This window comes from Rhinoderma darwinii, chromosome 13, assembly GCF_050947455.1.
Source record: "Rhinoderma darwinii isolate aRhiDar2 chromosome 13, aRhiDar2.hap1, whole genome shotgun sequence".
In the NCBI taxonomy this organism is placed as follows: domain Eukaryota; kingdom Metazoa; phylum Chordata; class Amphibia; order Anura; family Rhinodermatidae; genus Rhinoderma; species Rhinoderma darwinii.
Window position 1 is genome coordinate 21660075 of NC_134699.1, and position 14212 is coordinate 21674286.

Sequence of the window (14212 nt, forward strand, 5' to 3'; positions counted from 1 at the left end):
CTGCGAACAGGAAGTGCAGCCATATGGTTTGACACCTTTCAATTTAGAATTTGCAGAAACAGATGGTAAACCCTAATTTTGAAAGCATGTTTAATCAATAACAGAGTTTTACCAGCTGTCCATGCAGCTAAATCAGGTCCTCTTCCCATCACATTTTTCCTTCTGTCGGAAATACACATATACCTCGGACAACAAATAGGTGTATTGTGTGATCTGTTTCCACCCCCCCCCTAGTGCTCCCTGAAGCGCTCTGCCCAGGGAAGCTGCAGACCTCAGTGACATCAGGAAAATGGCACACTCGCCAGGTAGAGAACTACCTGATGCTCTTCCCATGACTCCGACCTTAGGAAAGTTCCCCGATTTATACGTTTAACCTGTGACTGATGCCATACAGGTATACTAACATTAGTCAAACAGAGGCGAAAAGGAGACTATTAGCCTCCCCCTCGGGCTAATGGAGCCTTATAAAACAGATGATCAAACCCATTTTTTTTTTTTTTTTTAAAGGGCCACATTTATAAAAACCTGTCTACATGACCTCTTACCAACCAAATAAGAGCTCAGCTAAACAAAGTAAATAAATAAAAAAAGCTGATTGGTTGACTATGGTGATAAAGCCCAAATTTGGCTATGGTGATGATCCAATTGGTTTACAGCTTCAAAAATGTTTTACGTTTTTGTGGGGTTAATCATTACTACTATAAAAACAAAACATTTGACAATAAAAAAATATATTTGCATTTTGGCCGTTAATGTAAACACCTCAATATTGGAGAGATCGTTCATCTGATCAGGGAGAAAGGATCTTATACCTCTATAACTTAAGCTGTTGCTTGCAGTTGTCATCTGATTGATATTATAAAGGTCTCATGCACATGGCCGTGTTACAGCTCTGTACAACCTCAAATGTACTGAGCTGTAATATGGCGTCCACGTGGCTGTACTGTATCTCTATACGTCTCGGATTTCATAAGGAGGTTTCTGTATAAATCCAAAGTAAAAAAATTCCCCTAGAAGTGTTGTAGTACACGGTCAGGCGAAGCAACATATGGGGGGCACATACAATGCCCTGTTCATGAGGCGATAAGCAGGAACTAGGGCACTATGGAGAAACCAAACAGGATATTTGTATGTATAAAGTTATATGTTCAAGGAGCAGAAAGACTGTTATAAAGGGAAACAGACACTTGAAATTTTCATAGTTTATTAAAAGATGACAAATAGAAATCGTAAATGCAGACTTGCCTCTGTAAAACCAGGACGTACCTCATAGTTACTAAAACACGGATCAACATCTGCCACATGACGCAGCAAACCATCATAACAGATATTAACAGTATTTCTGTACTAATTAAAACAATATGTACAAGTTTAGATACAATTTGTGTCACAGTTTAGTAAAACGGTTGAATAAAAATAGCAACAGCGCCACATCCCATAAAAGAAAAAAAATGAAGTAATTTGCTGGGGATACAAAAAATAAAATCTCATAAAACCCCTTCAAAGCACAGCGTGGCAGTTTCCGTAACGCCTATAGTATATAATGAAGAGATAAATGTGCACATGTGGCCCCACATCTATCAGACATTTAGGGCATTATTCTTCGGATATGTTTAAGTTGGGAGTACCCCTTTAAGGTTCAGTTTAAAAAAATATATATAACTTAGCATTTTACACATAAATGATCAATAATTCAGTATGGTCTTAGTAGCTAATAATGGAGGAGATGTGCTTAAAAGGCTTCATTGTTCATGTGATTGTGTATGGTTATACTTTGTACTGTTTGGGATTTTGTTTTTTAAAAAAAACCCTAAAAAAAACCTTCATAAATAGATGCAACTAAAATGTCTGTTTAAGAAAACAAAGTATATTGAAAAAAAAAAATAGATTTAAATCCCTGCACGTAAGACGTTTCCTATTAAAACCTTGTCCTTGAACGCGTGCTCTATGTCATGCTCCTCGATCTTCAAAGAAACCTGAAAAAGCAAAAAAACAGGCAGGATTTAACCAATATGGAAAGAAATAAAGTCAACAAAAACGTAATCTGCACAATCCTTAGGCTGGGTTCACGCGGCCACATTAACGTCAAGTCCTGGACCGAACACACTGCAGGGAGCCGGGCTCCTAGCATCATAGTTATGTACAATGCTAGGAGTCCCTGCCTCTCCGTGGAACTGCTGTCCTGTGCTGAAAACATGATTACAGTACGGGACAGTTGTCCTGCAGTGAGGCAGGGACTCCTAGCATTGTACATAACTATGATGCTAGGAGCCCGGATCCCTGCACTTAGTTCGGTCCGGAACTTCCGGCCAAAATACGTCCGTCCATTACGGACGTTAATGTGGTCGTGTGAACCCAGCCTAGCAGATCACCTTACATGCAAAAACAACGTGGAAGGAGTACACACAACAACCACATCGGACATTCACTCACCTTTGTGAGGCGAGCTTCCTTAGCTTTCTTGAGAGCCAAAATCCCTCTAGTTTCCAGAAGCTGGCATAAGGACAGGCATTCTGACTGGCCAACTATGGTCATTTGCTGTTTTCGGCATACCTTGCTGTAAGTCTCATAAAGCTGGAAAAAAAAATAAAAAAAAAATAGTCTGGATAAGTGCAAACTGAAAAATATTAATAGGGGAGTAGGAGTAGTAATAGTACAATAAAAGAAACAACTGCTTTATGGGGAATTAAGGTTGTAAACTCACTTTGCCCATGGTCACCTCCTTGTTTTTGCTCTGTTTGGTGAGCAGCAAGAGGGAGCATACTACAAATTTCTGCTGCAGAGGAAATGTCTCGCTCCCTCCGCTGCTTGCTGACATTTTGTCTCCATATACATCAGAGATGACGCGAGAGATGTGCGGCAGGCTGACTTTCTTTGGCACAGGAGCACACCGCGCTTCTTTAGCTGGTGAAGCGGCTAGAACGCAAGAAAATGTGAAGCTACATCAAAGTTAGAAGAATCAGCCAAAAGCAGTGAAAAGAATAAATTCTAATAATTCTATTAGAGGACAAAGCAATAAAACGTCTCTGGAGCACCATTCATCCCAGATTGCAGTTTTACAGCGACACCCATGCAGATGACAAGATTGTCACAAAACAAGAGGAGGAACTGGGCAGGATACAAGCAGCTGTCAAATCCTGTCCAGCTACCATGCTGCACGCACTGCGAGGGGAGATAACCATCTACTTACATTCAGATCGTGGCTTCAGGACCGTCTGGCTCCTCACATCCGACTCCACTATTTCTACAGCGCGTCTGCAAGTCGGAAATACACACTTAACGAATATATACACAGTTTTTTTTGAGCCAGACAAAAGGAGTCCACCTCGGTCTTTAGATCAAATAACTGAGCCAAAAACTGCATCAAAACTGAAGTCATTTTTATTTTTTTTAAACCGCGTATAACCGCCAAGCGTGCGTCCAAACAAGCGAAGAAAACGGTAATTACCTGCAGATGTCCAAAGCTTTCCGAGCATCTCCAGAAACTGCCGACACTTTTCTAGCACAAAACTGAATTGCTGCATTATCCAGAACGGCGTCACCAGAGATCTGCATAAAAATAAAAGTGGCGTCTTAAATAACTAAATCACCTTTCAGAACGAGAGAGATAAAGGGGTTCGAGAAACAGTAGTGATCGATATTCAGACAAGTCTCCAATTAGTGAACCACATAAGGGCTCACCGACCAAGCAAATTTTTAATTTTTTTAACATGGCCGGATTAGTACTCCCTGAATTCACGTCATAGTAACTGACAAACAGCAGAGCACAGGGCTTGGCTGTTTCCCTCAGCTTCAGAATTAGATGGAGCAGCACGGCACAAGCTCAATCTCCGCTCTATTCGAACGCCACCTAGCAGCAGTCTTGCAGCTTGGGGGGGGGGGGGGGGACGGGACCAGGGTACCTCATTCTGGCCATTGGTGTGGCTCCCAGCGGTCAGACCCCCACTGATCTCGCATTCTTCACTTATCCAGTGGATAGGTGAAAAAAGCTAAAGGTTGGAATACCCCTTTAACTGCCAAAAGCTTAATCTGATGCTGAATGAATAAAAATTTGGAGGAAAGAAGAGTACACAGGCCGTATAGATTATTGCAAATCTATTCTGCAATCACTCTTCTTCAAAGTAGGAAACTTAAGGGGTATCGATCACAAGACCCCCAAACTCAGAGAGAACTTTATCCTGCCAAAGAATCAAATTTCCACTAAGGCCAAGGGCTGGGAGATTATGGCCTTAAATCGAAATCACGATTAATTTAACATGTAACCTCGATTACAATTAATGAACGATTTAGGCCACACTTTTCTCATACCACACCCGCTATTTGCATGCTACACCATTGAACTTATATTTCACTCGAGCCTGCTGTATACTACTGTATATAATATACCCCCTGACAATGCCCCCATAGCGTTCATCACACCATATAATGCACCATAGCTGCCCCAATATACCACCCCTGCAGCTGCCTCCACACAGTATAATGCCCTCCACACAGTATAATGGCCCTATAGCTGCCCTCCACACATTATAATGCCCCTATAGCTGCCCTCCACACATTATAATGCCCCTATAGCTGCCCTCCACACATTATAATGCCTGGGAAAATGAAAAATAATTGAAAACCGAAATGCACAAGAGGACGTTGATTAATTGTGCTGAATTTTAGTTTGTTACTTTTCGATTTAATTGCCCAGCCCTATTCATACAACAGGGATTGTTGGGCATGTGATGGACGTTTGATTAACGGCCGTCACACGGCTGCATTAAAAATGAATGCACGTATATGGGGCTATCCATATGGTCGTTCTTTTAACAGACCGTGTGAACGGCTTGGGAAAAAATAAGACGTATTATTTTTGCCTGTTTTCCCAGCTCCCTTAAGTCTGAGGGATTCGTGAAAACAGGTCACGCACAAGTGCAAATAGGCCGTGAAAAACTACCAATTTGACACTCGGTCGTCTGAATAAAGCCTTACTGAACGGTTAGCCAAAAAAGGTTTGACAAAGTCAAGGGTAATAGAGCACCATAATATTTGAAAAGGTTTTGTGTTAGAAGAAAGTGTGGCACATTCATAGCACACGTCAGGCATCCTTCTCATGGCCACGGTTCGTATGAATGCCAAAGACGGGACCAAATCTGGTCAGAAGAAAACATTTCTGGCACAAAACCAACCCATATGAATGAAGCCTCTACAAGATGCCGCCGTTGTGCGTTTCTTACCTGTGTAAGACGGTCCTGCAGGATTGTGGCTATCTGGTCTTTTGTATATGGAGAGAAATTGAGTAATTGTGGCTTGCACTGTGGCCGTGCCTGCAGCCTAGGCAGAATGCGGTCTGTTAAGTCCAAGGCATTTGCAATCCCTGGAAAAACATTACACATGATCAAACTTTAGTTTTAATGAAAAAACAAAAAACCCTGTTTGCAAGCCACATGAGGACAAAGCTTAAAATAAACTACTTACCAATAAGAACAATTCTAGAGTTAGCCAGCCAGGGCCATTCAAACACTTTGTATAAGACATCATGTCCTTTGCTGTCCAGGTGATCCATCTCATCCAACACCAGAAGGCTGCAAAAGGAAGAAACATGAAATCAGAAACCCATTTTGCAACACCTTTAGGGCTTATTTAGACAAACGTGTAATACGTCCGTGCAACGCGTGTGATTTTCACTCGCCTCGCACGGACCTATGTTAGTCTATGGGGCCGTGCAGACTGTCCGTGAGTTTCACACAGCGTGTCCTCTGCATAAAACTCACGACATGTCCTTAATTTGTGCGTTTTTCGCGGATCACGCACCCATTGAAGTAGCATACCCAACAGCAGTAAAAAGGATGAATGAAAACAGAAAAGCACCACGTGCTTTTGTTTACAAATATACAGAGTGTCATAATAATGGCGGCTGCGCGAAAATCACGCAGCCGCGCATCATACGCTGCTTACACGGAGCTGTTATGGACCTTTTGCGCTCGCAAAACGCACACGCTCGTGTGAATCCGGCCTTATATGCACAGAAAACTAAATAGCAGCTAGATACAGCTAGGACTATAACAAGATCCAGTGCGGTTTACCAAATTAGATCAGCAGCATTTGGGAATAATGATTGAGCCAGGAAACGGACTGTCCTGTAGGAGACAGATAATTAACAGGAGGCAGATATAATCGGAATACGTACATCATTGATCCCTTTGAGGTGACCAGCTTTTCTAGTTGCCGGACTACATCTTTCCCAGGTATTGAAGACTTTCCATTTCCAGAGATCTCTTCTGCTATGGCAGGGAAGATGGCTTGGGAGCTGCGTAGGGACATGCAATTAATGTAAACAGTCGTGCAGTCTTCCAGAAGCTCCTGAAATATAAAAACCACCCAAAAAAAAAAAAATCAGAATGCATCTATTACAAATTTACACACACAAAAATATAAAAATATTCTACAGGCGAATGCCAAAACATGCGTGTCCAAACCTTGTTCTCCTGTATTAGCTTGTTTAAGCAGGCAGTTTTCCCTGTTCCTGGAGCTCCAGAGATGTATAGGCTGCCTGGTTTCTCTGAGGATACATGGGCCTTCAAAAAGGAAAGGATGGCTGCAGTTTCCTTCTCGCGTGCCAGCAGACGTTTAGGCACAGCCGTGTTAAGAGCGCACTTCACCCGCTGATAACATGATGCTGTAAAAATGAAAAAACAGAACATTAATATCTTACTGAAGTTTGCAGCAATGCAACCTGGAATAGTGATTGACTCAGCACCAGCAATGGCATCACCATATTGCTTAAAGAGGATTTGTCACTAGGTCATAATTTGAACTGGTTATCTGACCTGGATAGCGATGTCTCCCTGATTCCAGCGCAGTTTTTTTCCTGGACACCCCTGTTCCAGAGATCTGGCCCACTGTAATGTTGGCTCCCTATATGCTAATTTACTGTAGTTAGCCAAGAGGGCGTGCACTATCCTCAAGCCGCCTCACGCTGATTGGTCATCAGGGGTAGGGAAGCTAGCTCCAACCAGTCGGCTAACTACAGCAAATTAGCTTATAGGGAGCCAACGCAACAGTGGGCCACATTTCTGGAACGCGGGGTCCAGTATAAAAAGAAAACCCGCTGCAATCAGGGAGACAGCGTTATTTAGGTCAGATAACCAGTTCAACTTATATGACCTACTGAAGAGGCCCTCTTTAGGCAAATGATAGCATGGTCGTCCTGAGTGGAAGTTCTACCAATTGCAAACGGGAGAGGGCAGAGAACACCATCTTTACTTTTTGCATGAGCCTGGAATAAATCAATCAATTTTAACACTACCACAAATATTAATTAAAAAAGGAGTCTGTCACCACTTTTATCCCCCCCTCCCAAACCCCCCAAAACTAGGAAAACTAAGTTGTAATCGCTCACGCGCTGTATGCGGAGATGTGAAGTGTCCGCCGGTGAGGGATGTGTCCTGGTTTCTCAACTGTAAACTCTCCCACATTTAAAATGTAGATATTTTCCAGAAATAAAATAAATAACCTTGCACAGTGAGTATTTATAGAGCACCATTAATAAACAATTTTGCATTGTAAGTCTTTAAGCAAACTGCTACTGAATAACCACATACGATGACCGAATTAATGACATAAGTATACCCAAGATGAAACTCACCTTCCTGCTTGAACAGGCAAGTACCCACACCCTTCCTCTCATGTAACCCACGTTGGGCTGAGCTGGTTGGGGTTTCTTGACCACTTTTATGAGGAGATAGCACAACAGTGTATTGCGTCTTCTTGGTGGGCGACAAAGGAGTTGCGGCAGCCTGGTTGTCCTCAAAAATAAGTCGCCTTCCCTTGGCTGGACTAAGTGGACCATCATTCTCACTGCGGCTTTGTTTAGGTGGGGAACATCTAAGAGTCTGAGGGATGTTACAAAGGTTATCGTCACCTAATAAGAAAAAAAAGGAAGAAGCGTAAGATGCTGGTTTGTAAAGGAACAATCTACACAAACGGTCCCAACATGTGGCTCTCCAGCTGTTACAAGACTAACTCTTTGTATGCTGGGGAGCTACAGGTTGGGGACGACGGATCTTTTCCATCGGCAGAATAAAAGTTTTTTACCTAGCCTCTTCCGTGGGCTGAGTGGCAACTCCTTGGAAGCAGGTGACAGCGTCGCGGTTGCTACAGTTTCTGATTTAGAACGAACACGCAGTCCTGCTTTAGCTGGAGTTTTAGCTGTTTTTGTCTTGGGGAACTGAATGGAGCTTTGAAACTGGGATCGTGTGCTTGGCATGGCTAAAAAAAAAAGTTTTTTTATAAAAATTGAGGATATACATTTTTTCACAGAAATTGACAAATCACCTGACGAGGAGGGAACAAACGAACAAGTGCGCAATGCACAGAATTAAAGACGCAGACCGATGGCTCTTTCCAGAAGATTTGACCAGAAGACCTTTAATTACTCGAGGCAACACGTACAAAAGGACACTTATTTTCAGATATGCAATATTTATGATATACAGGTTAAATGTGTAATGTGCAGATAAAATAGAGATAGACAACGTGGCTCTACAGCTGCCAAGTCACAGGTTGCCAATATAAGTCTGGAATCAACAGTGATGCTTTGTATTTGACGGTACATTCCCGAGGCCGCGCTACTGTAATGAGCCCAGTTTTCTCATTAACAAGCTTCTGGGAAGCTCCCGATTAAGACATCAACAGGGAGCAGTTATAGTTTAATGAATGAGACAGGCAGGGCAGCATGCAGGTTAACAAGTTTAATCAGTATTTAGCCAAAAACCAGGCGGCAAGGCTTAACCCTTCCAGCATCACCCAGGCACAACTGGAAACGTTATTTTTATTATTTAAAAAAATTAATTTCAGCACCAAATTCTGCATTTAAATACATTCTAAAATCAGTGGTTTTTGGAAAGAAAGCTCCGGTTGAGAAAATATAAGAGAATCTGATAATTAGAAACTCTACAAAAACCATCAGAATCTGCGCAAGCAAATTAAAGGTTCAAATGGCCATATAAGGGCTCGTCCACACACTCCGAAATTACCGCATTTTTTCCGGACGGAATTTCGGCCAGAATGTACGCAGCAGCAGCGGCATAGTGGAGGAGATATAACAAATCTTATCCACATGCTGCACAATATTTTTTGGACCGCAGAACGTCAATACCTGCTATGGAAAGTGTGCAGAATTGCTGCGTTTTTCAAGAGAGGTCTGCATCTCCTAACACTGGAAAAAACGCAGCCATTTACTGCCGCAAAAAATGCAGGAAATGATGCGTTTTTGCCGCAGCGGAAAGACTGACTTTCAACCGAATTGCTGCAGAAATTTTCTGCAGCCATTCCGTTGTGTGTGGACAAGCCCTATTAGTAAATCAAAAGAGCCGTAGCCAAAGTTTGATACATGGCAATATCTCTGCTTATTACCAGTTTTATTGCAACGGCCATTTCTACAGAGACAAGATGAAGTGCCGCCATACCGGTCCTTACGTTTGAATCACCTTCTCTTCAAAACTATCACTTTGTTATGATAAAACATGGGAACAGATTGAAATCAGGACATTAGTTCCAGAAAAGCCAAATTAAAAAGTGAACCAATAACACCGGCTGCTGCTTCCGATTTAGGCCCCTTTCACATCTGCGTTGGAGCTGCCGTCACAGGCCCGATCAAAAATCCCAGACAAAAAGGGGAGCATGCTGCGCTTTTTATCCGGTAAAATGACTGACACCATGCCGGAATCCATTAATGTAATGGGTTCCATCGGGGGCGCGGATGGTGTCTGTCATGCAACGAATACGGTGCTTTCTGTATTATTTTATCATATGGCCATTTAGATGTTTTGAGTGGAGGTGCTCTTTTAGGCTGGGGCTCAGTGACAGGTCGACCTCAATGGTTTGCAATGCAATCTTATTTGATATGTAGATTGTTTCACGACTGCATGAGGTCACATGTACACACGCAACGTGATGCTCCCCGATAAACCTATGTTAGAGATATCATCGCACTGCGTTCTAATGTGAATACGATTGTGCGATTATTGAGTGGAGCAATGGCCTAAGGACCAATACATGGGGTAAGTAAGATTGTGTTTATGGATTTAGGTCTACTATAGGGAGCGTTTTTAATGCCTCTGTCCACAGTAGACAAGAATCACGAGCACAGGTAACATCGGACTCAATCGTCTGAAGTGGTTTAAGTCGGTAATACACAGGACGCCGCATCACCAATACGGCGGCGGCCGCCGACCTTGTCTTGAAGCGCGATGTCACCACGAGGGTCCAAAGCTTCGTTCCTCTGCAGTAAAGGGAAATGATTTGACAACATGTTGAGAGTTTCTAAAGATCCAGAAGCTCCTTTTGACAATTTAAAGGGTTATTTCCATCTTACAAAGTGATTGCATATCGCTTAGATAACTGTGACCAATGTTTTTCCCTGCACAGCGGCGACCGGGCCACATGGTTATATTTCCATGAACACGAGCGCTGATCAACAAGATAGCTCGTTGATCGGCGCTGGTTTGCTCCTCCCACAAAGAACTATGATCAGTAACGTATGGTAACAAGCGCTCGTTACTATGATCGACAGCCCTCATACATTTCCATCATGTCAGCAGCACGTCTGTTCACACAGGGAGATGCGCTGCCGACTACAACATTTAGTGCAGCATAAACCTGCAGATCAGTGCTAAATCAGCACGGCATAACCCTCATTCTCAGCGTGGTCCGAGAAGATGGACCCCCACCGATCATAAAGTGACGGCATATCCTACCAACATACCATCACTTTATAAGATGTGAATAAACCCTTTAAGCCTTCAGAGTCCCTTTGGTTCCATATAACAGACAGTACGGCTCGGTGAGATTATGTGTATTATCCACTTGAAGCCTCTGTAACAAGGTACGCATTGGAATTCGCACGGATCCTATATGAATTAGTAAGGGGAAAAAAACAAACATGAAAAACCTATGTGCCATCACCCATAGCAGACTATAGGCATAATATCATGGATCAGCACAACATGGATATACAGTACAGCCGTGTGAACGAGACCTAAAGTGCAGATATGTCATTGTGATCAAATCTTCAGACACTTGAAGATGCACAAACCCCATGTGTCCTGCAGAAAAGTCCGCTGATCACTATCCGGGAGGGGGGAGGGGTAGGAGGTGCTAATAGTCACTAGCACAGCCATGTAACACATATGAGGCACAATATAAAAAAGGTCACCAAATGAAAAAAAAAAAGCAAAATATCACTGCATTTGCGTCAACTTCTGTATACAAGAGAGAAGTGTAAAAATAACTTCGATAAGGGCATTGCACATTTTATGCATTCCCCATACATTTGTCGTTTACAGAGACTTAATGCATAAGGAAATTAGATTAATAGGAAAACACCGCGATCCCGGTGGCCCAATAGACAACTGAAACCGTGACTACAGCCACATAGGTATGTTATACAATACATTGAATGCAACCGGCTGGTGTTTTGCAGGGAGAGCGCTTCTCTCAAACATAAAAGAATTACAGAATAAAACATATACATAAAATACAGCAAACACTTACCGTAATATGTTTGACCCAACTAGTCCTAGACGAATGACCTGACGATAAACCCACACCGACCGCCAGCTGCAGAATGAACTCAGCGCGCCAAACTCTAGAACCTGGTTGCAGAGCGCGCTCAGAATCTGGCGCCAAGCTTTCTGATTGGACAACGTTCTAGTCTAGTAATGGAATGATTGGTTGCTTGATAGTGACGAGAGTTTGCTGTTCTCCCGGAGACCGGCGTCAACATCCCGCCTACTATAAACCAATGAGATGGTTGTAGTGGGCGGATCTAATGACGCGTTGGTTTTGCTTCTACCAATAAAAATCCGTTATTAACATGTCGCAGGGGCAGCGAGCGGACATTTGTTTGGTGGTGGTAGGAGAATTATCGACTTTCTATCTAGACAAACAATCCACAAAGCTTTTCACGTGTAAACGCCGCATATTTGCGTCAGTGTACGTGTGCACAATACGTGGCCAGCAATGGGAGTAATGTTATGCTATAAGACATGGATGTTATGTCGGTTTACGGTTACTAATGTTTAGCATTGTAAGATGACGTGTGGCAGTGAGGACACCGGCTAAAATGCATTTGTATTTCACCACCCTCCTCCCCCACAGGCGTACATTGTAGAAGTACCTAGTTTCTCATGTTCCCGCCTCTTTCAATGCCCCCATAATTGTGCCAGGCACACTGCCCAAGCCCCACAGGTGCCGGTGTTAAAAAAAAAAAATTCTATAAGTGCCACCGTTTCCTGTGAGGCAATGTATTCTCCCCAACACCTCTGCCCACTATACATAGAAGAGGCACAGTATGGGCCTATGTGCATATTACACGTAGAACGGGCACACGCATAAGTCCTAGGGCCACATTCAGATAGCCGTAATACAACTATATGGGGGCTCGGGATGGAAACCAGCTGTATCCCCAGCCCACCTTATGAACAGAATACATGGCCAAGCATTCATTTATATTTTTATAGCAGGTTGTCACCTCGCACAACAAAATATAGGGCATTGAATTACAACATGCCCGATCCACGTCTCCTGCCACAGCTGCCATTGGGTAAATAGTTGTGATCTGCCAACATAAGCGTTAGGCCGGGTTCCCACACAACGTAAATGCTGCGGAATTTCCGCAAAAGAATTCTGTACGAAAATTCTGCAGCATTTACAGCAGCAGTAAAACGGATGAGATTGTGCAGGTGTCAGGCCCACACTGCGGAAATAAATCGCGGAAATGTCGTGGGGAAAATATTTTGTGGGGCACCTTCCACATCATGTCAGTTTACGCTGCGTATTCTGCGCGGAGAGGCTGCGTGCTTGGCTCATAGACTTCAATGGGGAGATTAAACTCCACACTAAAAATCGCATCTTGTGTCGTGTTGTTTTTTTGTACAGTGATTCCACAGCGGAAACGGAACTGCTGGAAATCTGCCGGATTCGTAAAAATCACGCGTGTCCGTCCTGGAACCTGCAGTACATGCCGCCCCAAAAATCGAACGTCGTAGGAGTTTTTCGCACAGACTATCCCCTGCGGAAGAAACCCGGTCATAGTTACTCCCTCCCTCCCGACATCCGTTCCGGACTCCCTGCATGACGTTGCAGACCATGTGACGCTGCTGTGGTCACATGGAATGCCACGTTATCTGAGGAGGCCGGAGTGCAGGAATAAGGAGGGCGTTTCGGGTATGATTTTATTTTTCCTGTAGTTGCGATTTTTTGCGGCATAATCACGGCGAATACGCCGCAAAAGTCGCAACACTTGGCTTTATGTTGCGGGCTTTGCATCCCCATTGAATTAAAAATGGAAAATCTGCAACGGAAAATCAACAAAAACACAGCATAAATTGACACGGCGCGGAATTAAATTCCGCATCGCAGTTCAATTTAACGTTTACACTGCGGTTTTTTTCCCGCAGTGCCCTAGCCATTTTTTTTTTTAAGAGTTGAGGATCAGATTAAATTCTGACCTGCGAGAACAGGAAAGCCTTTCCTGATCTCATAAACCGAAATCCAATCCTGTCCTTGGCTGTAAATATATCGCTAACGCAGAGTCGTAGTAGGCCTACGTCCATGACTACTAAGGCCCGGTTCCCATGTAGCGCAAACGCTGCGGAATTTCCACAACTGAATTCTGTGCGAAAATTCCGCAGCGTTTACAGTAGCAGCAAAGTGGATGAGATTTTCTAAATCTTCCCGCGTTTAGATGCTGCTGCGCATTTTCTATATAACATTCGCCATTATTGATCATTTCTATACACATCTCAAGTAAAGGTGAAACATTCCAATAAGAGATAATACATTATTTTATATAGATATATTTATATTTTAGTATTTTTCAACCGTTTTCTCGTAGTACTATTTTACAACATACAAAATAGACTTCAGTATCTATAAGTTTGGATTATTTCAGAGTAAAATATACATTAGAAAAGAATAAGTACCAAATTTGCTCAATGTTTACCCTTTTCTTGCCAATAGAGGAAGCAAAGCATTGCGGGCTAGAGCAGTGCATCCTGGGAGATGTATGCTCGCCACTCTAGGCTTCACAGTAGTGGAGTGTGCATACTATTGATGCTTTGCAGACCACCGCTATGTGTCCCATTAGCGGTCTTACAGGTGGAGTAGTGTATAAGTAAGGGGGGTCTCAGCTCGTGCCTCCATCACAGTTCACCGACTTGGCTCT

The 14212-nt window shown here is 43.1% G+C and overlaps 1 protein-coding gene across 1 annotated transcript; it reads right to left on the bottom strand.

Moving 5' to 3' along the window:
• Positions 1-1187: 1187 nt before the first annotated feature.
• CDC6 (cell division cycle 6) lies at positions 1188-11710 on the bottom strand. The gene is made up of 12 exons (XM_075845945.1): positions 11539-11710; positions 8080-8253; positions 7631-7906; positions 6462-6661; positions 6173-6345; positions 5461-5567; positions 5220-5359; positions 3449-3549; positions 3191-3255; positions 2705-2916; positions 2434-2574; positions 1188-1976 (listed from the first exon to the last, which is right to left on the bottom strand). Exons 2-12 carry the CDS (start codon positions 8249-8251, stop codon positions 1890-1892), a joined length of 1674 nt encoding a protein of 557 aa, XP_075702060.1. The 5' UTR covers positions 8252-8253; positions 11539-11710; the 3' UTR covers positions 1188-1889.
• Positions 11711-14212: the final 2502 nt, after the last annotated feature.

Excerpts from the sequence above, each read along its gene's own strand:
- CDC6 (XM_075845945.1), bottom strand. The coding sequence starts at position 8,251 with ATGCCAAGCACACGATCCCAGTTTCAAAGCTCCATTCAGTTCCCCAAG. Across the intron at positions 3,256-3,448 it reads AAAGCTTTGGACATCTGCAG|ACGCGCTGTAGAAATAGTGG; the intron begins GTAATTACCGTT and ends TCCGACTTGCAG. Across the intron at positions 1,977-2,433 it reads AGGAAGCTCGCCTCACAAAG|GTTTCTTTGAAGATCGAGGA; the intron begins GTGAGTGAATGT and ends TTGCTTTTTCAG.